Consider the following 24,177-nt stretch of genomic DNA (forward strand, 5'->3'; position numbering starts at 1 on the left):
AGCTAGCATGCAGGTCCCCTTCCATCTGAACACAGGAAAAGCTGAAGGTGGAAGACTGTTTCTATTCAACATGCATATAAATGAGATCTGAAGGGAAATTATATTTATGTATATCGTTCTCAGAACGATCCAGAACTCAACTAAAGCAGAAATCAGTTAACTCAAGCATAACTTAGTACATCCTGAACAGTTCTTGGAGAAATGTTATACTGCATCTTTCCTGAATATTAAAACCTATGGTTATGCTGTTCTCCAGTATTCATTTTTTTAATCCTTTATCTTGATATACAGCAATACAAATACAGCCTGAAAAGCAAACTGGATCTTCCTTACTGCATATTTCCTCTTAATTACAGCTTCTGTTCTTTTCTAAGAAATGATGAATTTCATTTTTGTTTATGGGGACAGACTTTTAAGAGTGCTGTCTAAATTGCAAAGCCAACAAAATTAAGAGTTAAGGGCTTTTTAAAGCTAAGCAATGGAAACCAAGAGAAGCTGATTGAAGCAAGAGTTGAGAACTGCTAAGACTTTGTCATGCAAAGCTGGCAAGTACATCTATAGAATTTCTCTTTTTAGCCTAAGATTAAGCTGGCTTCCATTACTATGACCTAACTTTTAAAAATGTACTGATATGTTGACGTACTAGAACAAAAAGTGGCCTGCAGTATTCCTAAGAGGGCAGGCAACATCCACAATACTGGAATCCATTCTTGTTCCTGAACATGGAGTTGGGAAAAATTTCCAGAGGACATTCCGAAAATGAGATCAATGTATTCCCGATGGAAAATTGTATTTCTGGGATTTCATTGTGAATTTCATTCATTGCTAGTCACTGGCTATATAGCGCCTGGGAAGTCAGAAAGCTCTATCTCTAGCAAATATAGAAAGCACAATTAGAGTCTGCTTTTGTATCTCCCTGATAAGGAGACCATAGACCCAGATGTTTATCACTTACCTGATAGATTTTAATAGTTTGAAGATTTAGCACTATGTCAACAACGAGCACCAATGAGGCCTAGTAATTGGGATGTTGGATTAATAAAACCCAGCCGCAAGACCATCTTCAGCCATGAAAGCTTCTTGGGTGACTTGAGGCCATTCATATCCTTCTAAGCCCAACCTATCTCATAAGACTGCTGTTGAGAGGAAAACACTGAAGGGAATGCTATGCCTTCTGCCCCAAAGGAAAAGTGGGATATAAATAAGGGATTTGCTATAACGAAGCTAGACCGATCTTCACACCTGTAGCTTCTTTTGTAAGCATAAAGAGGGAGACCCGGGAAACCAGATGAAATGCAGTTAGAATTCAATCTCAGTAAGTCACAACGTTGATTTAATAAGTTTATTCTGTATTCCAAAATCTTCATAGAAAATTATGGAAGGCATCTTAACTATCAGCCACACGTTCCTGAGCCCGAAGGAAGCTAGCTTTCTTTTGAGCCACACGATCTTTCTTCTGAGCAAGGGACAATTTGGGACGGTTCCACCTGCAAAAAGATTTTTTTTTGTTTGGTTATTCTTGCTAATGTAGAAAACCTATCCAAATTAAATGAATCTTTAAAAGAAAAGAAAAAAGAGCCAATACCATAAGCATCCTTAGCATTAATGGTCAAATACTACACCATCAAGAGAATAATTACAAAGGCATCCAAAAACCAGCTCTTCTTCTGGTTGACGATGACCTAAATCTTTGCCCACCCATACATGATGGGTCTCTGTCCATTACATCCTTTTAACGTTCTCATATCTCACATCTAATAGTTCACTGAGCAGGAGTTCCGCTGAAGGACTCCTCCATCTCTGCGAACTTCTCTATCTATTCTTAGGCTGGTTAAACAGATTAACATACTGGACTTGCAAATGATCTTAGAATGAATAAGAATGAATCCCAATAAGCACATTCCAGAAAACTTGAAAGCTATTAGTTTCAACAGAAAACAATACCACTTTTCTATGAGATAATGCATTTCAAATTAGAATGGAAAATTGTACAATTTTATATCAAAAGAACTGATAATACCAATTAGCTTCATTCTGAGGTTTGATAATGGAATAGTGATGCCTATGTAATGGAACCAATTGTTTTCTTTCTGAAAATGATAAGTACAATGCAATCACACCAGCTCATGTTGTGCTTTATGCTAGCTGGGAAATTTTGTTCATATTTGGACTACTGCTCATTACAGTCTATTCTTATATTCCAAACGAAAGCAGAAATTTCAGGGCAAACAAGCTGCACATAGCTTATAAATATAATTGTATGACAGGAATGTGCAAAATGTTCCATTTCTAGTAGTCCGTGTCCAATTTTTAAAAAAGCCAAGGATGTGGTGGAGTTGATGGGTAAGTGGAGGTAGGAAAATAAAGAGGCTAAAAAGATTAAGGGCCGGATAGAACAGCTAGATTGCTATAACTAATTTCCTCAATTTGCAACACAACACAAGGAGAAAATAGCAAAAAGCAGATACTGGAAACCTGGGTGGGCAGGCCAGTACAGCTAAGCTTCAAATTACAACACTAATTGAGCCTAAATTGAGACAGTTGTGGCAGATTGCTATGTGACAGAACTGATCTTCCAACCTTTGCAGTGGTTTGTAAGTGAATCACTGCAGATAGGTGAACACCAATAAGTGTTGTTTTGGAGAAAAACCAGAAATACTATTTTGCAAAGCCATTGTATAATGCAGTTGCAGGATACCACAAATAACTATAAATGTGATCCAACTGCCAAGCAGTCATCTGACTGCAACGCGCATGTACACCTTAGAATTTGAATCCAGGTCATAAATAGCCCCTAGGCAGGTCCATTGGAATTTCAAGCAATTGCTAAGCGACAGGTCATAACTCGAGAACTACATGCTATGATAAGAAAAGCACTGACTAGTCTTTTGCAACTCATTCCTGTAAGACCCCTCTGGATATTCGTGGTTTGGTTCTGAAGAACCACTGCTCAGCCAAAATGTATCAAAAAACTCCCATTAAAGTGAAGAGTTTTTTTTCAGTTTGAAACTAAACATGTTGTTGTGTGTACCCCTCTAACTATTACTCCAAATCCATTAATGAACTTTCACCAACGCAGAAAAGTGTGTTAACAAAAGCAACACAGGAGACCTTGCATGCTTCTTCTGAACAAACAGTTCTTTTAAAACAGAGCTCGTATAAAATTGAACATTAAGTAATATGCTAATTTATATTTCAAAACTTACAGCCTGTCACTATGTGTAGAACTGTCTCTGTGGTCTCTCTGCAGAGTTCTGTACCTTGGGTCCTGTCTAGTGTGGTAGATCCCTGCTTCCTATAATATGGAGCTGAGATCCTGTTTTGCTACGATCAGGATCAGTGCTGTCCTTTAGGCCAGGCCTTTCCAGGCATTGGTAGAATTTCTTCATATTCTCTATATTTCCCTATATTCCATGTGTGTGTGTGTGTTTCTATGTTAATACATTCCTTCACTAATATGCAATTACATGGTTTTTTGTTGAACCCTTCTTAGGAAAAAAAATGTCCTCTTACCTCTTCTTTTTAACTTCTCTTTTAGGTTTCTTTTCGTGGGCAGGGTTTTCACGTATTGCAGCATGAGCTTTTTTATACATTTCTTCCATCTGTGGCAACATAATTTAGAGGTTAATTCATTATCACTACATATTTGATACATTTGTCTTGGAAACAAAGGCAAGCAGGAGAAAGGAGCGTTACAATAAAGTCAAATGCAGCACTTCCGTATCTACAACCCCAAAATCCATTGTACACAAACAACACACTGAAGAAGGATCTGCAACATGGTTCATGCATGTAACAACTGGTTTCAAGCAGCTCATATACAAACTCAAACATTCAAATTGTATCCAAGCAGGGACCGAAAAAGGAGTTGTTTGATAAAAGCCAAGCTGTGTTTTTTTCCAGACAGCAAAGTATATTTCGAGGGAAGAGGGAATAACAGTTAAGGAAAAAAACCAAAAAGCCAATAGCTAATGGAGTACCCCAGGGAAAGATGGAGGGAATCTTACAAACAGCAGAAAGCAAGCCAGTAATGTAGATGTGCCATCATGCACACATTGCAAACAAGCAAGCGGATAAGCAGTCACGTTGCTGAGGTGCATTTGTCATTGCTATATGTGGACTAGATACTTATTGAATATAAGCCATGCTCAAGAGTACTTGTAACCATGCAGCAATGACACCAGGTCTAAGTTTTGGGGACTTACAAATTTGCTTTAGCAAATTTTTTAACTACAATGAAATGGTTGCTAAGCAATAATTGAAGGACTTATATAAACAGATGTATTACCATGTCAGATGTTACATTGTTCTTGATATATTGAGAGAACTGTTTTTTATAAGCATCTTCATCTTCTTCCATCAAGTATCGCATGTAATCTGCAACGTTTTGACCCATGATATGCTTGCGGTGGACTTCTGCATTGAATTCTTTGCTCTCTGAGTCATAACCAGGGAAACGCTTGGTACTATGAAACAAAGAGCTGAGCATTATACACTCTGGGAGCAAACTGGGTACGATGTGGAACATAACATGGTAAGATTCAAAAAAAGTGGGGGGTTTTAGGGGGGGTGGGAGCCAAATTCAAGTGTTTCAGCCACCATCAGTCCCGTCTTGAAACACCAAGATCAATCATACACACACCGAGGACCAACTACAGAGTGTTCAGTCAGTGGGATATCATCACACAGTAGCCAGTTAATAGCAAAACAAAAAATGGGATTATTATACAACGCCACAATCACTCCAATTTACTTTTTTTTAAAAATTCGGAAAAGCTACTAAACTCGAAGTGAAAGTGAAGCAGACTTTTTTGTGCATCCAGTTTGCATAAGATTTTAGCAATGAACTGCATACAGCAAATAAGTAGCAATATGAATAGTACTTAAGACTTATTCATGGTAGAACCTCTGGTCATGGCCATAAATCATTCCATAACTTTGGTTGCAAACCAATTTGGTTGTGACCCGTACCTAATATCGAAAATTTTGCATTTACCCCCCCCCCCCCAAAAAAAAAAGGTGCAGAAAGGGAAATTGGCCACAGAAGAAAAAATCTTTTGGTTGGAACCAGATTTGGTTGTGATTAGAAGTGTTTGTGACTAGAAGTTCTACTGTACTGCTTCACAGTGCTTTATAAATCTCTCTAAGGGGCTTTACAGTGTCACCTTATTGCCCCCAACAATCTGGGTCTTCATTTTACCAACCTCAGAAGGATGGAAGACAGGGTCAACTTTGAGCCTGGTGAGATTTGAACTGCCAAATTGCAGGCAGGCAGCAAAAGTAGCCTGCAACACTGCACTCTAACCACTGTGCCATCATGGCTCAAGTACTGGATCTACTACGGAGACTACCTTAAAGTGTTCTCGATGGCAACCGAGAGCCAGTTTGGTGCTGTGGCAAAGTCACCAGATTACAAATCAGGTGACTTATGAATTCTAGTCCACTTTAGGCATGAAAGCCAGCTAAGTGATTTTGGGCCAGTATCTTTCTTGGCTCAACTCACCTCACAAGGTTATTGTATTTGGAAAAAAGGACATCCTCATTCACCACCTTGAGTTATTTATAAAGATAAATGTGGACTAAAAAAATCTACAAAACCCCACAACAGAATACAAGTGACTTTAGACACTGTTACAGCCTTAATAAAAAGAGCATATTCAAAATGTATAAAAAGAGGTGGGGAGGAAACTATATAAGGAAATGGTTGCCTGAATGTGAATAGAATTCAGAAAGGAAGAAATTACCTGTGTGGGATGGAAAGACCCCCATCCACAGCTCCTTTTAGAGCACCGAAGACTTTGTTTCCAGTAGTCGTCCGAGCAAGGCCAGCATCCAGATAACAAGTAAAGGCACCAGGCTGTCCATCCACACTTTCCACATTGTATTCATCACCAGTCACTTCAACTTGGCCTTCATAGATCTTATCCAGACCAAATTTGTTCAGAAGCTGCAAGAAACAGCATATGTTAAGTTTTCCTTGACAAAAAAAGTTCATACTTCATCTATACAGTGATGTGCAATAGCTTGGGGTGTGTGTGTGTAAGATACTGTACTTTGTTTTTTAAAGAACAATGGAAACTTGATTTACAATAACTTATTGGATTCTGCTACAGCAGACTTCAAAACCCTAGATCACATTTTCTCAGCAATTTATTTGAATAACAGAAACATAGAAGATTGACGGACCTCATGGTCCATCTAGTCTGCCCTTATACTATTTCCTGTATTTTATCTCAGGATGGATATAGGTTTATCCCAGGCATGTTTAAATTTAATTACTGTGGATTTACCAACCATGTCTTCTGGAAGTTTGTTCCAAACATCTATTACTCTTTCAATAAAATATTTTCTCACGTTGCTTCTGATCTTTCCCCCAACTAATCTCACTCAGATTGTGCTCCCTTGTTCTTGTGTTTATTTTCCTATTAAAAATACTTCCATCCTGAACCTTATTTAACCCATTAACATACTTAAATGTTTCAACGATGTCCCCCCCTTTTCCTTCTGTCCTCCAGACTATACAGATTGATTTCATTAACTCGATTATTCATTAAGTCGATCCAGACTATACAGATTGAGTTTGTTAATAACATAATCATGCCATTTGTAAAATGGCATCATCATGACACCACTTATGGATAATCAACATTGAGAGGATGATGTACTTTCATAATAAACAGTTCAGAATACTATTATACTACTACTTCTCCCCAAGTAGTCATTTAAAACAAGGTTTCTCTAAATTGTGTCCTTGAGATGGTTATCTCATTAAGCCATAACCTGTCGTTTTTGCTCATTTTTCAGATTTTTAATTCATTACATTTATATATCATGCCAGGAAGTTCAAAATGTAAGACATAGTAAAATATAATAAAATGGCAAAAAAATTGGAACACAAAAACATACATATTAAATCTGTTTTACCAATAAAATTAAATTCCCAACAGAAAATGGCAGCCCAGTATTAGTTTAAAAGCTCACTTGAACAATGTTCAAATTCACTTGAGAATGGCCAATAAAGAGAACATGCTACAAGCTCCCCCACGCACTATTGCATACTAGGGGTGGTGGTGGTGATAAAAGACCCCTCTAAACCCCTGGAAAAATACATACTACAAAAAAACACCCAGGCCTAAATCTCTATCTATTTAATATAAGCTTTGTCTATAAATTAATGCCTTTTATCTCACTGGTAAGAATTTTCACTGACCTTGAGGGACTAACATAGAAAGGCTGAGTGCATATTGATTTCTAATTCATCCCCTGTATTGGTAATAACCATGACTGTAGATCTTCCAAGTGAGTACGGAGGCACAAATAGTAATCTTCAAGAGATACATACCCTGCGGGCCATCAGCAAGCCCGTACAATAGGCAGCAGCATAGTTGGTCAAGCCTACTTTCACACCATACTTTGGCAGCTCGTGAGCGTATGCAGCACAGACAATCATGTCACCTTCAATTCTGGCATATGCAATCTAAAAAGAGGAAAACTGAATGATCTCAAATCCATTTATTGCAATTGTCCTATGCAGCAAATGCTCCCAAACTGAGTCTCTTTAATCCGGGAAATAGATCCATGATTCAGTATCTGAAAGTCACGTGTATATATCCAAATGTGGTTTCGCAGATTTGAAAAAAGTATGTTTTTGGTACTTTTACAACAGGAATCCAGGGATGGCATATTCCTTTATAATCTGTTTTCACCTCTAGCATCATATAGAATAGAATAGAATTTTATTGGCCAAATGTGATTGGACACGCAAGGAATTTGTCTTGGTGCATATGCTCTCACCGTACATAAAAGAAAAAGATACATTTGTCAAGAATCATGTGATACAACACTTAATGATTGTCATAGGAGTCAAATAAGCAATGAAGAAACAATCAATATTAATAAAAATCTTAGGATACAGATATTGACAGTTCTTTTCCACATTCACCCACTTCTGCCCAACTGCAAGAAAACCTGTTGTCCACTCTTTCTTTAAACATTACTGGTGAAATGTTTAAAGTATTATATATTTTATTAAATTTAGCTGCTGCCTAGTTCCAAAAGTTGTGGCGGTGCACAAATTAAAATGAATACTATAAAATTATGTAATGCAATATAAACCAGACAATACTTGTCTAATAAGTAGTCTAACATCTATCCATCCATCTATCCTTCCTGCCTTCCTATATATAGATTTTTTTTAAAAAAGGGAGCCATATCCAATTTAAACACAGCCAGGGTTTCAAGAACCACACAAGTGTCTGAAGGTTTCTCATTCTTAGAAGGCAAGCCATGCGACAGAGAAGGATTCTACCCAGGTCACACGAGATGTCACTGTTTAATCAGTGGGACTGAATGTAGTAGTTACAAGTCCAAAAGAATCCCAAAGTTGCACACTAATTTTGAAAGGGGAAGTGCAATTCATTGTTTTATAAAGCAATGTAATTAATCTTGATGTGACATAATGTAATTGGTAATGTGTATTGTGTCTACAAGAGAAAAACATAAAATGAAGTTCTGAATAGTACAGGTATAACTTTCCTGTAAAGGATAAATATTATTAACAGCATGGACTATTGTAATTTCAGAATATAATTTCAGTCTAAAAAAAATCAAACATTGGAGAAAAAGTGTGGTTAAAGATGCTCATAACTTAAGGATGTTATGTGTGTTGTAAAATATCACAACACAAAACCACTAATATAGGAGACAAATGCAAATTGTTTTTTCACAATAGCCAAAATCAGAAGATGGCCTTACCTGGCAAATGATATCTCTGTTGGTGACACGTACAATCATCCTGTATTTAGGGGTGTTGTACTTGTTTTTATCTTGAATCACCAAGCGCTTACGAGCATAGTAATCAGTCTTTCCCTCTGAATAAGGAAACAAAAAGATCAAATATATTTAGAAATGTTGTCTTTATGCCATGATCCATTCAATGTACTGAATCTCTGTAAAGAAGTGAAGAAGCTGACCTCTCCTTCTTCGGAACTTGACTTGGTACCTCTTAAAGTAGGCTTTGTTCTTGACAACTTTAACGAAACCCTTGAATAAATGGGAAAAAAAAAAACATTAGAGCATCCGTATCAAATGAAGGGGAGAGCTTAGAAGCTGAAACAGATATAATTTTTCATGATTGTTTTATGCTGGCCTACGAAAGAGAAAAAAGTCTGAGAAACAAGAAGCTGCAAATACAGAATAAAGTGCCAAATGAAAAACTGCTGCCAGACTCATTCTGTCAGTAGATGCTTACAGAATTCTATCTTAAATATTGTGAAAACATTGAAAATCATTAGAAGCGCTGACAATACAAAAGTAAGCATTCAAACTTTTTATTGATACCCATCTTCATTCATTCATTCATTCATTCATTCATTCATTCATCCATCCATTTGACTTCTATGCTACCCAATCCCAATGTACACATTTATGGTAGTCTGTATGCATTTGTTTTATATGATTTAATCCCCTCTCCAGATAAAGTACTGACAGTCTACCCATGTCTCATGAAAATATCTGTGGATGGAATCAAGTCCCCAGTGGACTGAATTCTAAAAAGCCAGCAGGTTTTTCTATTCTGACTCATAGAAAAGTCACCTTCTGCTAAACTTCTTTTGGCTGATGAAATGGGTTCAGCCTCCTTCTCCCTTTCCAAACTAGCCTAAGCCTGTAATATCATATCCTAAGTCTGCTAGGATCAACTGCGACCCCCTTTTTATTTGGGATGGGGGGAAATGCTATTCCTGAAAATTATTCCTGGATATAATAATAGCAGGACACAATGATGCCTCTTTCACACACAAAAAAGGCAAGCAAGACTTGTCAAACCAACAGCCAAAACTCACAACAGCTTTATTGAGCTTGACAGCCTGTCAGACCAATCCGTGCTCTCTACAATGATTAAAAGTCCTTTTTTAAAAAAAGAAAAAAATTATTTGGATTTGTATGCCGTCCAACTCCCTAGGGACTCTGGTTAACCTGATCAACCTACAGTCCCCCATCCACTGAGAAAATCATCAACACACTTAACAGCCCTGAACCTGTTTTTAACCATGTGCTGTTGAAAGGAAAGCAAAGCAAGCACACCTACCCAAACGTCAAAGAAACTTAAGACATGTCTAGAGAAGGGCTCTTAATTAGGGCTTCTATGCAAAACTATTAAACGACCCCCAAGTTGACTCCCCTGTTCTTTCTCATTCCTTTCCCAGGCCTAAATCTTGCAGGGATGGCAGCTCTCTGTCTCTCTCCTTCAACCAAGCCCAGTTCCACATCTCTATATACCTGAGAAAACCTCCCATGCATTGGAGAGCTTGAGTCTAAAGCAGGGGTCTCCAAGCTTGGCCACTTTAAGATTTGTGGACTTCAACTCCCAGAATTCCTCAGCCAGCAAAGCTAAGCCAGCAAAGCAAAGCTGGCTGAGGAATTCTGGGATTTGAAGTCCACAAGTCTTAAAGCGGCCAAGATTGGTCTAAAGAAGGTCCCACTATCTACCCTCCATAATTTCCCAGAGAGAGAGAAGGCTAACGAGGAAAGGTTTTGCTCGGGGCCTTGAGGAGGAAACTCTGCAATTCGGGAAGGGAAACCGTAGAAGCCAAACGGGAGAAGGTGAGAAAGCAGACTCGGGAGCTCCTTTGAATGAAGCTCAGGCAGACGGCAGCTCTCCCATAGGACAGCCTAGAGCAGCCATTAGGCCACGCTGGAACTCGCTTCCGTGGCTGGGCCCACCACTTCCGAATCGGGATCCATCCGGGCGGCAGGAGGCCTGCCAGAAGCAGCCGAGCCCGGGGATACAAAGCCGGCCCCTCCCTCCCCCGCCACGGCTCGATTGGGCCCGGTACTGACCATGATTGCCGGTTGTATCCCGTTTCGTCGTGGGCCGAGGGCCGCCTAAACGAAACGTCCGCAACCCGTAACGCTGTGGGAAAAGGCCGAAATTAGGGCGCAGGCGCGATACGTGACCAGGTTGACAACAAGGCGGCTCGCGTCAAGAGGGACCGTTCGGGGAGAGAACGTCGCCCTCTGGAGGCTTGGAGGAAAGGCGCTTGTTCCGCTTCTCCTGTTTCTATGGCATGTGGACTTCAATTCCCAGAATTCCTGAGCTGCAATGATTGGCTCAGGAATTCAGGGAGTTGAAGTCCACATAGAAGATCCAACTTTGCTTAGCCCTGATTATCTATAGCCGCTGTTATGACATCATTGTAGCAAAATTTCCGCTGACAACTAATGGCATTTCAGTTTGGTCCTGCCTGGGTTCGTGCAGCGAACGAATTTAGAGCGAAGTTTTTCAAACTTGGCGACTTTTAAGACGCGCGGACTTCAACTCTGCCTTGTGACCAGGGGATTCTAGGAACTGCAGTCGGCAAAGTTGCCAAATTGTGAGAAACACTGATTTAGAGCACTCTTCCACAAATGATGCTCTGTGCTGGACCATCTCATACTGTCAAATAGAAATAGTCAACACACTGAGAATGAGGAGTGAGGCTCCCTCAAAGAGAGATACCCCCATGGTTATACTACTGTAATTCGCCATTATTTTTTCATCTTCTCCTTATAGTTGGCAGCTTGGGGATTCCATAAAAGTCTCTCATGCAAATATTAGCCAGGCATAATAATAATAATAATAATAATAATAATAATAATAATAATAATAATAATAATAATAATAGTAATAGTAATAATAGTAGTAGTAATAATAATAATAATATTATAATAATAATAATAATAATAATAATAATAATAATAATAATAATAATAATAATAATAAAAATATCTCGTATGCCACCCCTCTCCGCAGACTCGGTGAATGCTTCTAAGCATTCACCTACTAAGTATTGCTGAATATGACTGTATGACTGTAACTTGTTGCTTGTATTCTTAAGATTTTTATTAATATTGATTGTTACCTGATTGTTTATTTGAGCCCTATGACAATTATTAAGTGTTATACTTCATGATTCTTGACAAATGTATATTTTCTTTTATGTACACTGAGAACATATGCGCCAAAAAGAAATTCCTTGTGTGCCCAATCACACCTGGCCAATAAAAAATTCTATTCTATTCTGTTCTATTCTATTCTATTTTGCACCAACGTATCTGGATGGTAATGGTAGAAAATGCTCTTGCAGATTTTTCATTTGTGTTAAATGTATATGGCACTTGAACAAAGCATGAGCCGGGGTGGCGCAGCAGGTAGAGTGCTGTACTGCAGGCCACTGAAGCTGACTTGTAGATCTGATGGTCAGCGGTTCAAATCTCATCACCGGCTCAAGGTTGACTCAGCCTTCCATCCTTCCGAGGTGGGTAAAATGAGGACCCGGATTGTGGGGGCAATAGCCTAGCTCTGTTAAAAAAGTGCTATTGCTAACATGTTGTAAGCCGCCCTGAGTCTAAGGAGAAGGGTGGCATAAAAATTGAATGAATAAATCAATCAATAAATCAATAAAGCAGTTGATTGATTGCTTATGCATCATCAAGTTAACATTGCTACCTAAATATATTTTCTTTTGGATGCTCAGTCCCCAGCCTCTCTCTTCAGGTCTTCCAATGGTGCGCCAATCATCACTGCAAACAGTGATAGGATTCAAACATTTTTATAGTTCTGTGGACATGTCTTGGTGGGTGTGGTGTGTCTTGGTGGGCAAGGACAGGGTAGGATACTGCAAAATCCCCATTTCCTCCCAATCAGCTGAGACTTGGGAGGCAGAGAATAGATGGGGGCATGGGCAATCAGAGGTGGTATTTACTGGTTCCCTGAACTACTCAGATTTTCCACTATCACTTCTCCAAAACTGGTCAGCGCTTGCTGAAACCCACCTCTGATTGTAAATGAGTCCATGTCCATACATCTTGCTGCTGGTCGTTGTCTTTTCTTCTTTCCTTCCCCCTTTCTCAACATTAGAAACTTCTTAAGAGAGCTCGATCTTCACATGTATTTCCAAAATATGATACTACTATAATCGGAGCTTGACTTCTTTCTTATTTATTTTATTTGTTTTCTCTATTTTATTTGTTTCTTGGCTATTTGTTTCTTGTTTCTTCTTCTTTGTGTTTTCCAGAGCTTCAACTTCTACTGAGCATAGAAAAAGGTTTAGCTGTTATTCTATCATAGATTAAGCTTCAATTCCAGTTTCTAAATGGACATGATTCAGTGGTGGGATTCAAAAATGTTTACTACCAGTTCTGTAGGCGTGGCTTGGCTTGGTGGGTGTGCCTTGGTGGGCATGGCAGGGGAAGTGTTGTGGTTGGCTCTGGCCCAGCTCCTGCCCCAGGGAATGGGGAGGTGGATGCAGGGGGAACTTCAACATGTCACAGGCCTGTGTTATTGCCGACAGAGTCAGTTCAGAGTTTAGTTTCCTCAGACGAAGAAGAAGGTGGGAGTGACTCGACAGAGGGCTTGGCACACAGCCAAGGCAGTCAATCTTCCTTATCTTCTATAGCTTCAGATGAGGACATTTTGGAACCACGCAAGCGCAGAATGATGTGTAGAAGAGACCAAGTAAGAACATATTACAGGAAATAAGGGAGGCCACCTGTGTTTGGGTGGGGCTCCAGTAATTAGGGCTGCTGCTATAAATAGCAGCATGTGGGTTTGGCCATTGTGGAAGAATATCTGTTGCAGTTTCGTCAGGAATCTTGTGTGCTGGACTCTGTTGCTTTTTCACACCTTTGAAACCAAAGCAGAGCAGTGTGTGTGTGTGTCTCCCTTCATTGGAAGAAGAAGGGGTGTGAAGTTTCTCCACAGCTGCTGGCTAAGTACTTAATGACTGCTTAAGGGACATTGTACAGACTACCGGATTGTTTTGGGAAGAGTGCTCTTGGCAATACAAAAAGAGTGCTTAGTTTATTTTGAATTTTGTGATAAAGAACATTGTTTTGAATTTTCAAACGTGTGTGTGTCTGAAATTTGTACCCTTGAATTTTCGGGAGGCTCCTATCAGAGAGCCCGGCAGAACAGGAAGGTTACTGGAAAATCCCCATTTCTTCCCGATCAGCTGGGACTCGGGAGGCAGAGAATAGATAGGAGTGGGGCCAGTCAGAGGTCGTATTTATTGGTTCTCCACACTACTCAAAATTTCCACTGCCAGTTCTTCAAATCGGGTCAGAACCTGCTGGATCCCATCCCTGGGGATGCTGCCTGGGAGTTATGTGGACTTAAATCCATCAGGAGCTAAACTGAGTAGTGAATGAGTAACACTTCCCCTGGTGTAGAAACAATATTGTTTCAGGGCGTTTAAGCAGAAGATGAGCATGACATGAGTCAACACGTTTTGTACTCAAAAATCTTTGGTTCATTTTGCACTTTCATTAGAATTATGACGCCTGAGGAGATGATTCCAACAAGATCACTCCTGGTGTGGCCACAATGACACTGATCCATTCTAAGCTAAACAGGATCTTATGCTTAGAATCAATCTTATTCACTTTAAAGTGTGTACAGCATACATATCAGTCAGTCACAATGTTATAACAATACCATACCTCATTTAGTTTCACTGAAATTGTATTTCCATCAGCTACAATGCTTACCTTCATACAGGTGTGCATAGTAAATGTACACTATAATCTATTAAACTTAATCGATATACAGGTAGTCCTCAACTTATGACCAGTTGTCAACAATCCTTCTCAGAGCTACTTAGGACCAGCGTTGGGCTACTGACCCCACAAGGGGGGGGGGCACGAGGGTGTGTGTGTAGTAAGTTTATGCACTATTTATTGAATACTTAATAGTATTATTGTCCTTCTTTCTCTAGTACCTTAGTATGATCTTTAATTACTTTTTAAAATAGGAAATAATTCAATAGTATGTTTTTACCCATAACCGCTTTAATCATTTTAATCATTAGGGAGAATTGAACTTTTATAGCAATTAAAGAAAATTGAGCTACTTGCCTAATTCGTTATCATACTGAACCTTGTGGGTTCAGTACAAAATCTTAAAAGGTTACTGTGCTCCTAAACTAATAATGCTGTCTATCATTTGTCCTTTTTGTGGCTATTCAAATAATGTGACTTAATCAACTGAAAAAGAGTCCAAGTGCCTATTTAAAAACTTATCTTAGTCGGTAAGTCACTCCCACTCAGTCATATGACGTTTAAACCACTCCATCACATGATTGTCAAGCCACTCACACCTGGTCACATGGCTGACAAATCATTCCAAGGCAGTCACATGACCATCAAGCCACACCCACACAGTAAGCCACACCCACAGTTTGGTAGTAAAATTTTTTGCAGCCCCTTCACCACTTATGACCCAGTTTTTGAATTATGACAGCCATCCCACTTTCAGTTTATGGCAAAAAAAACCCCGCTCACTCATCAAATGTAATAGGTTCACTTAACCACTACCACAAAAAATATAATCAAATCAAATGCAGTCATGTGGTGGTCTCTCCTAATGACTGGCACATATTATGACTGTACAGTAATTCCAGGCTCAATTCCTGTAGTGAGACAAGCACTACCTACAATGCCAATTACAAGATAGGAAGCAGTCACTGTTTGTTTGAAATACTTCAGAAGCTTCTCTTTTTCCAGAAAAGAAATTTTCAAATGCTGCTTCCTGTTCAGACATATGCACTCTGCTAAAGTTACAATGCAAATCAAAATTAGCAAAATATCATTGGGATCACGTTGCCTTACAGACAATCCCTGAGTTAACTACTTGTACTTACAAACTACTTGTACTTACAAACTGACTGCTATAAAGCCTAGAACGGAGGTCTTCAAACGTGGCATCTTTCAGTCTTGTGGGTTTCAACTCCCAGAATTCTCCAGCCAGCTATGCTCCAGTGGAAGGTAACTGCAAAATCTCCATTTCCTCCCAATCAGTTGACATTCGAGAGGCGGAGAATAAAAGGGGGCCGACCCAGTCAGAGGTGGTCTGAACTACTCAAAATTTCTACTACCGGTTCTCCAGAACTGGACAGAACCTGCTAAAACCCACTTCCGCATTATGACCTGTTCAATCTTGATTTAAATTACGCGGGTGGGTAGTCTAAGATTAAAACTAAAGCATGTTTATATTTTTATAACATTGTAAGCCATACGCCACACTTTTACAAACCAAAGCTGCCACATCAAAACCAAGCACAACACACTAAGTTGCAGACTATCAGGAGATCATTATAGAAGAACATTGTATGAGCGGATAACAATCGATCCAGAGGCAAAGCACATTTGTTGGGGGGGAAATGCGGTACACAAGAAATTATATAGTAAAATTCATCAGAGAATCTAGGTGGCGAATGAACATGGATTTAATTAATTAATTTTTTATTTATTATTAGAGTTGAAAGGGACCTTACAGGTCATCGAGTCCAACCCCCTGCTTAAGCAGGAAATCCTACAGCACCCCAGCCAAATGGCAGTCCAATCTCCTCTTGAAAATGTCCAAAGTTGGGGAGTTGACAACCTCTGCTGGCAGGCTGTTCAACTGGTTGATCGCTCTCACCGTCAGGAAGTTCTTCCTTATCTCCAGGTTGAATCTTTCCTTGGTCAGCTTCCAACCATTCTTCCTCGTCCGGCCCACTGGTGCCCTGGAAAATAGTGTGACTCCCTCCCTTCCGTGGCAACCCCTTAAGTACCTGTATACAGCTATCATGTCCCCCCTAGCCCCTCTTTTTACTAGACTATCCATGCCCAATTCCAGCAACCTTTCCTCGTATGGCCTGGTCACTAGTCCCTTTATCATTTTAGTTGCTCTTTAATCAATTCCCCCTTTATTCCCTCGTCTAGGTTGTTGATAAATATGTTAAAGAGTACTGGGCCTAGGATTGATCCCTGTGGTACCCGCTGCCTACCTCTATCCATGTGGACTTAGTGTTACTGTCGATCCCACTCTTCTTTACTTTGGAGAGTAGAAGGTTGTGGTCCACCTTGTCGAATGCTTTGCTAAAGTCTAGGTATATTATGTCTACTGCATTTCTCTGGTCAATGCAGTGTAATAATAATAATGTAATAATAAAACAACATAATAAAAATAATTTAAAAACAGTGTAATAATAGTAGGCTTTGATTTATGACCATAATTGGAGCTAGAGTTTCGGTTAATAAATGATACGGTTTTCAAATAAATCATCATATGATCGGACTCTAGTTTAAAACAATTTCTACTGTAGCCAATAAATGAATGGGGTGTTGTTAGACCAGTTTGCAAGGCTGTGTAGTTTATTTAATAATTTAATTATTGAGAACCACGGCAGAAGTACTAACTCTGAAATTAATACTGTACAGTGAAAATTACAGTTTCTACTGTATATATATAAACATGTCTATAAGGAAAGTAAAGAAATATTTTATAGGATTAATTTCCCATAAACAAATGTAATCGATCTTACAATATTAAAGGTACATATTTCAATAATTGTTAGAAAGACAACAAAGCTGTAGAATGGGATAAATTCCAGCATCTCTTGAAAACTGAGTTCTACAATTCCAGTTAAAGATCTCCTTCTCCTTCTACTACTCCTTCTAATATTTGTTTATCCAGTTGCCTCTTTTGAGATCTTATTTCCTCTTTATTGTGCTGCAAACGTATCTGCCTTTGCATCTACTGCCAGAGTCATCAAATAATTTTGCTAGATGCCTAACTCAGAGAAGGAAGTGGGCAACTGGCGAAGTTAAATTTCACTCCCAGAAAAAAATGCTTACAAAAAAGTCTGGCACCACAGACATTATTTCCTCCATACAAGCGACTTAGTTTCTGGTTGGATACACTAATCAATCAGGTAAGCTATCTTTGTTTTATTCTTACCTGGGGTAATTTAGCCATGATTTAACCATAGTATTGGCAGTTCTGTGTTAGAAAAAACTTCAGAAGAGAAGGATTGAGGGGTGGTGATTTCTGACAGTCTCAAAATGGGTGAACAGTGTGGTCAGGTGGTAGGGAAAGCAAGTAGAATGCTTGGCTGCATAGCTAGAGGTATAACAAGCAGGAAGAGGGAGATTGTGATCCTGCTGTATAGAGCGCTGGTGAGACCACATTTGGAATGTACTGTGTTCAGTTCTGGAGACCTCACCTACAAAAAGATATTGATAAAATTGAATGGGTCCAAAGATGGGCTACAAAAATGGTGGAAGGTCTTAAGCATAAAATTTATCGGGAAAGACTTTATGAACTCAATCTGTATAGTCTGGAGGACAAAAAGTAAAGGGGAGACATGATCGAAACATTTAAATATATTAAAGAGTTAAATAAGGTTCAGGAGGGAAGTTTTTTTAATAGGAAAGTGAACACAAGAACAAAAGGGCACAATCTGAGGTTTGTTGGGGGAAAGATCAGAAGCAACGTTAGAAAATATTATTTTACTGAGAGTAGTAGATGCTTGGAACAAACTTCCAGCAGATGTGGAAGCAGACGTCCATAGTAACTGAATTTAAACATGCCTGGGATAAACATATATCCATCCTAAGATAAAATACAAGAAATAGTATAAGGGCAGACTAGATGGACCATGAGGTCTTTTTCCGCCATCAATCTTCTATGTTTCTACGTTTCATATGTCTTGCAAGGCTAAAATGTCATTAACCAAATGGAATCCCTTTAGCATCTAAGACTATGATGGCAAACCTATGGCACACGTGCCCAAATTCTTTTTTGGCAATGTTGTTACAGTGGGCTCTGGCACTTAGATCATTAGAGATGAGTACTCAAAGGTTCTTAACACAGGAGGGTCATCTAAGGTCGAGTCCCTCCAACTTGTATTTTATGTTGTGATATTTTTTTTGCCAATGTGTAAGACAGAACGTTTGTTGGTTGAGATTTGAAGTTGCCATTTGTTTGACCATTCTAACACATAGTTAAGGTCTTTTTGAAGGGTAGCAGCATTGTCAGTCCTGTTGAATAGTTTTACATCATCAGCAAAGAGGCTTCACCATCCCCCGGCTCCAATCCCAGCGACCAGTTAGGTCCCAGAATTGGCCTTCTCCGGGTCCCGTCGACTAAACAATGTCGTTTGGCGGGACCCAGGGGAAGAGCTTTCTCTGTGGCAGCTCCAACCCTCTGGAACCAACTCCCCCCAGAGATCAGAATTGCCCCCATCCTCCTCGCCTTTCGTAAGCTCGTTAAAACCCACCTTTGTCGTCAGGCATGGGTGAACTGAGATATTCCCTTCCCCCTAGACCTATACAATTTATGCATGGTATGCTTGTGTGTATGTTTGGTTTTTTAAATAAGGGTTTTAAAAATTATTTTAAATACATATCAAAAATTAACACCCCCCCCCCAAAGGCTTCCCTGGAGCCGGGGAGGAGAGTAAAAACACCCTCCCCCACCCCCAACACCGGAGGCTCCCTGGAAGCCAAAAACGCCCTCCCAGAGACTCTGTGCGAGCCAAAAATCAGCTGGCCAGCATACACATGCACGTTGGAACTGAGCTAGGCTCCAATGTGCCTGCGTGTCAGCAGATAGGACTCTATGTGCCACTTGTGGCACCTGTGCCATAGGTTCGCTATCACTGTTGTAATAATAGTAATAATGGTAATAGTAGTAGTAGTAGTAGTAGTAGTAATAATAATAATAATAATAATAATAATAATAATAATTTATTAGACTTATATGCCGCCTCTTTCCAAAGACTTGGGGTGGCTCACAACAACAATGAAACAATACAAATACAAATCTAATAATTAAAAACTGTAACTAAAACCCATTACCTTAAAAAACAGTAGATACTACACAATCATAACTACACATAACTTTCAATGATCGGGGGGGGGATGCACTAGTTATCCCATGCCTGGCGACATAGATAGGTCTTGAGGCTCTTGCGGAAGGTGAGAAAGGTGGAGGCAGTTTGAATCTCCGGAGGGAGCTGATTCCAGAGGGCCAGGGCCGCCACAGAGAAGGCTCTTCCCCTGGGTCCCGCCAGACGAAATTGTCTGGTCGACGGGACCTGGAGAAGGCCAACTCTGTGGGACCTAATCGGTCACTGGGATTTATGCAGCAGAAGGCTGTCCCGTAGGTATTCTGGTCCAATGACATGTAGGGCTTTGTAGGTCATCACCAACACTTTGAATTGTGTCCGGAAACTAATCAGCAACCAATGCAGGCCACGGAGTGTTGACGAAACATGGGCATATCTAGGAAGACCCATGACTGCTTGCGCGGCCACATTCTGAAGTTTCCGAACACTCTTTAGAGGTAGCCCCATGTAGAGAGTGTTGCAGTAGTCGGACCTCGAGGTCATGAGGGCATGAGTCACTATGAGCAAAGACTCCCTGTCCAAATAGGGCTGCAACTGATGCACCAGGCGAACCTGGGCAAATGCCCCCTTTGCCACAGCCGAAAGGTGATGTTCTAAAGTCAGCTGCGGATCAAGGAGGATGCCCAAGTTGCAGACCCTCTTTTAGGGGGTCAATAATTCCCACCCCTGGGTGATGGACAGACAGATCGGATTGTCCTTGGGAGGCAAAACCCACAGCCACTCTGCCTTGTCAGGGTTGAGTTTGAGTCTGTTGACACCCATCCACACCCTAACAGCTTCCAGGCACCAGCACATCACTTCCACTGCTTCGTTGACTGGACATGGGGTGGAGATGTACAACTGGGTATCATCAGCGTACTGATGACACCTCACCCCATGTCCTTGGATGATCTCACCCAACGGTTTCATGTAAATATTAAATAGCAGGGGAGAGAGGACCGATCCCTGAGGCACCCCACAGGGGAGAAACCTAGAGGTCCACCTCTGACCCCCCACTAACACCAACTGCGACTGGGTAAGACAGTGCCTCCCACTCCCAACCCCTCCAGCCAGCACAGAAGGATACCATGATCGATGGTATCAAAAGCCGCTGAGAGGTCAAGAAGCACCAGGATAGAGGATAAACCCCTATCCCGGGCCCGCCAGAGATCATCCATCAGCGCGACCAAAGCAGTCCAACCCCCTGCTCAAGCAGAAAATCCTACATGTTTTCAGGCAAGTGAAAGAGTTTCCTCTTTTCTTGTCAGGCCCTCCCACCATATCTGGCAGCGCTTTTAGAATTTCAGCTGTTCTTGAAAAGCCTTATATCTCAAAAGCGTCAAGGTCAGCAGTTGATAAGTGGGGGTGATTGCACAATAGAGCACAGGAAAGCTGGCCTGTGTGCAATCTTTCTTTCTTTCTTTCTTTCTTTCTTTCTTTCTTTCTTTCTTTCTTTCTTTCTTTCATTTATTAGATTTGTATGCCGCCCCTCTCCGTAGACTCGGGGCGGCTCACAACAGCAATAGAACAATTCATAACAAATCTAATAATTTAAAAACATTTAAAAAACCCCATTATTAATCAGACATACATACAAACATACCATACATAAATTGTATAGGCCCGGGGGAAATATCTCAATTCCCCTATGCCTGGCGGCAAAGATGGGTTTTAAGGAGTTTATGGAAAGCAAGGAGGGTGGGGGAACTTCTAATCTTCGAGGGGAGCTGGTTCCAGAGAGTCGGGGCCGCCACAGAGAAGGCTCTTCCCCTGGGACCCGCCAAACGACATTGTTAAGTCGACGGGACCTGGAGAAGGCCAATTCTGTGGGACCTAATTGGTCGCTGGGATTCGTGCGGCAGAAGGCGGTCCCGGAGATATTCTGGTCCGATGCCATGAAGGGCTTTATAGGTCATAACCAACACTTTGAATTGTGACCGGAAATTGATCGGCAACCAATGCAGACTGCGGAGTGTTGGTGTGACATGGGCATACCTGGGGAAGCCCATTATTTATTGTTAGAGTTGAAAAGGACCATGCAGGTCATCAAGTCCAACCCCCTGCCTGAGCAGGAATCCTATAGCATCCCAGCCAAATGGCAGTCCAATCTTCTGCATATCCTTTAGCCATCTTTGGGATCGTCCTTGAATATATTTTTACAGTAGTGGTGTTTGGAAGAGGTTAAGAGTACGTATGCACCACAGCCCACATCAGGCTCTTGTTTGGGTGGATCCTAATCTTCTGGCTTCCCCTCTTTTCCCTGCCGTCTCTGCCAGCCCTACAGCAGAACATCCAGCCTGAAAGGAGGCAATTCTAACATTAAGGGCTAAACCATAGGTCTAACCATTATTATCGGTCATAGCAGTGATGTGACTGACAGGAGAAACACCCCCCCTTTCTGGCTTTTAATAGTAGAAGGAAGTGCTGGGCAGTTTTTTCTGCATGGGGAATCCATCTCTTCCTAAACAAACTACTAGGATATATAGCAGATGCTGTTGAGAGAGTGATAATAATAATAAAAAGTAATTTTAATAAAAAATACTTTAATTTTTTTAAAATATACATTGCTCAAAAAATAAAGGGAACACTTAAACAATGCAATGTAACTCCAAGTAAATCAAATTTCTGTGAAATCAAATGGCCCACTTACCAAGCAACACTGATTGACAATCAATTTCACATGCTGTTGTGCACATTCATACAGAACAGAGTATTCAATGAGAATACAGTATTTCATTCATTCAGATCTAGGATGTCTTATTTGAGTGTTCCCTTTATTTTTTTGAGCAGTATATTATTTATATTTTAAATTCTTTATCAAAAGTTCAATACTCTTTAAAATAAATAAATGTGTAACTGAATAACAGCGGCAACAGCAAAATTCTTGCTGAATTAACATTTAGCTAGCAAGGCAATCGCATAGTTCTCACCCAAACGTTAAGATAAAAATCACAATCTTTATGTAAAATACTGATGTGTGTGGAGATGGACAGACTAACGCTTGAATTGAAAGGAAAAAAAAAGAGACTGAATACTGTATTATGAAACTTGGAATACATGATACCACTGGTGGGAAGAAAGGAGAACCAAGATCTCAAATTATTCATGAACAGTAGAGTTTTAAGGTGAATATTGATGTAACAATTCAGGGCATTAAGTGTATACACTAGAAGATTCATCACATATTTGTGGATTGTTTCTTTTTTGTTGTTGTCTTTTTTATAATGTGTGTTTTATCAATAAAAAAACTTTTTAAAAAGATAGAAATCATGATCTTTGGGTTTGTTTTAACATTTGTTAACTGTTTCTTTTTTTGCAATTGTCTTTTTAAAAAAATGTGTGTTATATCAATGAAAAATTTTAATTTAAAAAAAAATAGAAATCACAATCCTTGGGTTCACAAAACACTCTAAACCAGAGGTCTCCAACCTTGGCAACTTTAAGACTTATGGACAGAATTCTGGGATTGGAAGTCTACAAGTCTTAAAGTTGCCAAGGTTGAAGAAGACCCCTGCTTTAAACCTCAATTAAATCTGACACCTTTGGATTAGCTTTCTTTTTTTTAAAGTGGACTCCTTTCCTTATTTTGACCTGATCTTCTGTCAGCTAGCGCTGGTTTCTTTAAAGGTAGCCAATGTGGCAGCTCACAGGTTTCTAAACGGAAGCCTACAAAATTGAATGGATCCAAAGACGGGCTACAAAAATCGTGGAAGGTCCTAAGCATAAAACATATCAGGAAAGACTTCATGAACTCAATCTGCATAGTCTGGAGGACAGAAGGGAAATGGGGGACGTGATCGAAAAATTTAAATATGTTAAATGGTTAAATAAGTTTCAGGGGGTGAACTGATTTTAATAGGAAAGTGAACACAAGAACAAGGGGGCACAATCTGAGGTTAGTTGGGGGAAAGATCAGAAGCAAGGTGAGAAAATATTATTTTACTGACAGGGTAGTAGATGCTTGGAACAAACTTCCAGCAGAGGTGGTTGATAAATCCACAGTAACTGAATTGAAACATGCATGGGATAGATAGATGATAGATAGATAGATAGATAGATAGATAGATAGATAGATAGATGTATCCATCCATCCTAAGATAAAATACAGGAAATAGTACAAGGGCAGGCTAGATGGACCATGAGGTATTTTTCTGCCGCCAATCTTCTCTGTTTCTAAGCCGACCACCTCGCTGTCCTCAGACGGGGCTGTGGTTTCCCTTAAGGACTGTCTGCCTTGCAATTCCACGCGTGCAACTTCAGGACACGCGCGCCCCATTCCCCCCCCCTCTCCTTTAGGCCTGGTTATCTGCGGCTCCTCAGCTCTCGCTGCCCCCCCCCCCCAGTTTCCCCGCCCCCCCCTTTCATCATCGGGCTTTATTTTGTCAGCGGCGCAGATTTGAGGTGTGTGTGTGTGTATTGGTGGAGTAGGGGGGGTTGTTGCTCCCGACGGCGGACGCCGGCCTTGCGCACCGGGATTGCGCCTGCGCGC

General features: G+C 40.3%; 1 protein-coding gene and 1 non-coding gene across 2 annotated transcripts; both read right to left on the bottom strand.

Moving 5' to 3' along the window:
- Window positions 1–1,328: 1,328 nt before the first annotated feature.
- RPL5 (ribosomal protein L5) lies at window positions 1,329–10,983 on the bottom strand. The gene is made up of 8 exons (XM_070746573.1): window positions 10,840–10,983; window positions 8,973–9,042; window positions 8,755–8,870; window positions 7,343–7,477; window positions 5,745–5,947; window positions 4,289–4,466; window positions 3,514–3,602; window positions 1,329–1,487 (listed from the first exon to the last, which is right to left on the bottom strand). Exons 1-8 carry the CDS (start codon window positions 10,840–10,842, stop codon window positions 1,388–1,390), a joined length of 894 nt encoding a protein of 297 aa, XP_070602674.1. The 5' UTR covers window positions 10,843–10,983; the 3' UTR covers window positions 1,329–1,387.
- Window positions 4,595–4,690, bottom strand: LOC139166086 (small nucleolar RNA SNORD21). The gene has a single exon (XR_011558888.1). It is a non-coding gene; the product is annotated as a small nucleolar RNA SNORD21 (small nucleolar RNA).
- Window positions 10,984–24,177: the final 13,194 nt, after the last annotated feature.

The sequence above is a fragment of the Erythrolamprus reginae genome, chromosome 3, assembly GCF_031021105.1.
Source record: "Erythrolamprus reginae isolate rEryReg1 chromosome 3, rEryReg1.hap1, whole genome shotgun sequence".
In the NCBI taxonomy this organism is placed as follows: domain Eukaryota; kingdom Metazoa; phylum Chordata; class Lepidosauria; order Squamata; family Dipsadidae; genus Erythrolamprus; species Erythrolamprus reginae.

Coding starts and splice junctions, on each gene's coding strand:
- RPL5 (XM_070746573.1), bottom strand. Junction 4,467..5,744: donor GGTCTTTCCATCCCACACAG/GTAATTTCTTCC, acceptor TTTGTTTCATAG/TACCAAGCGTTTCCCTGGTT. Junction 3,603..4,288: donor ACAATGTAACATCTGACATG/GTAATACATCTG, acceptor ATGTTGCCACAG/ATGGAAGAAATGTATAAAAA.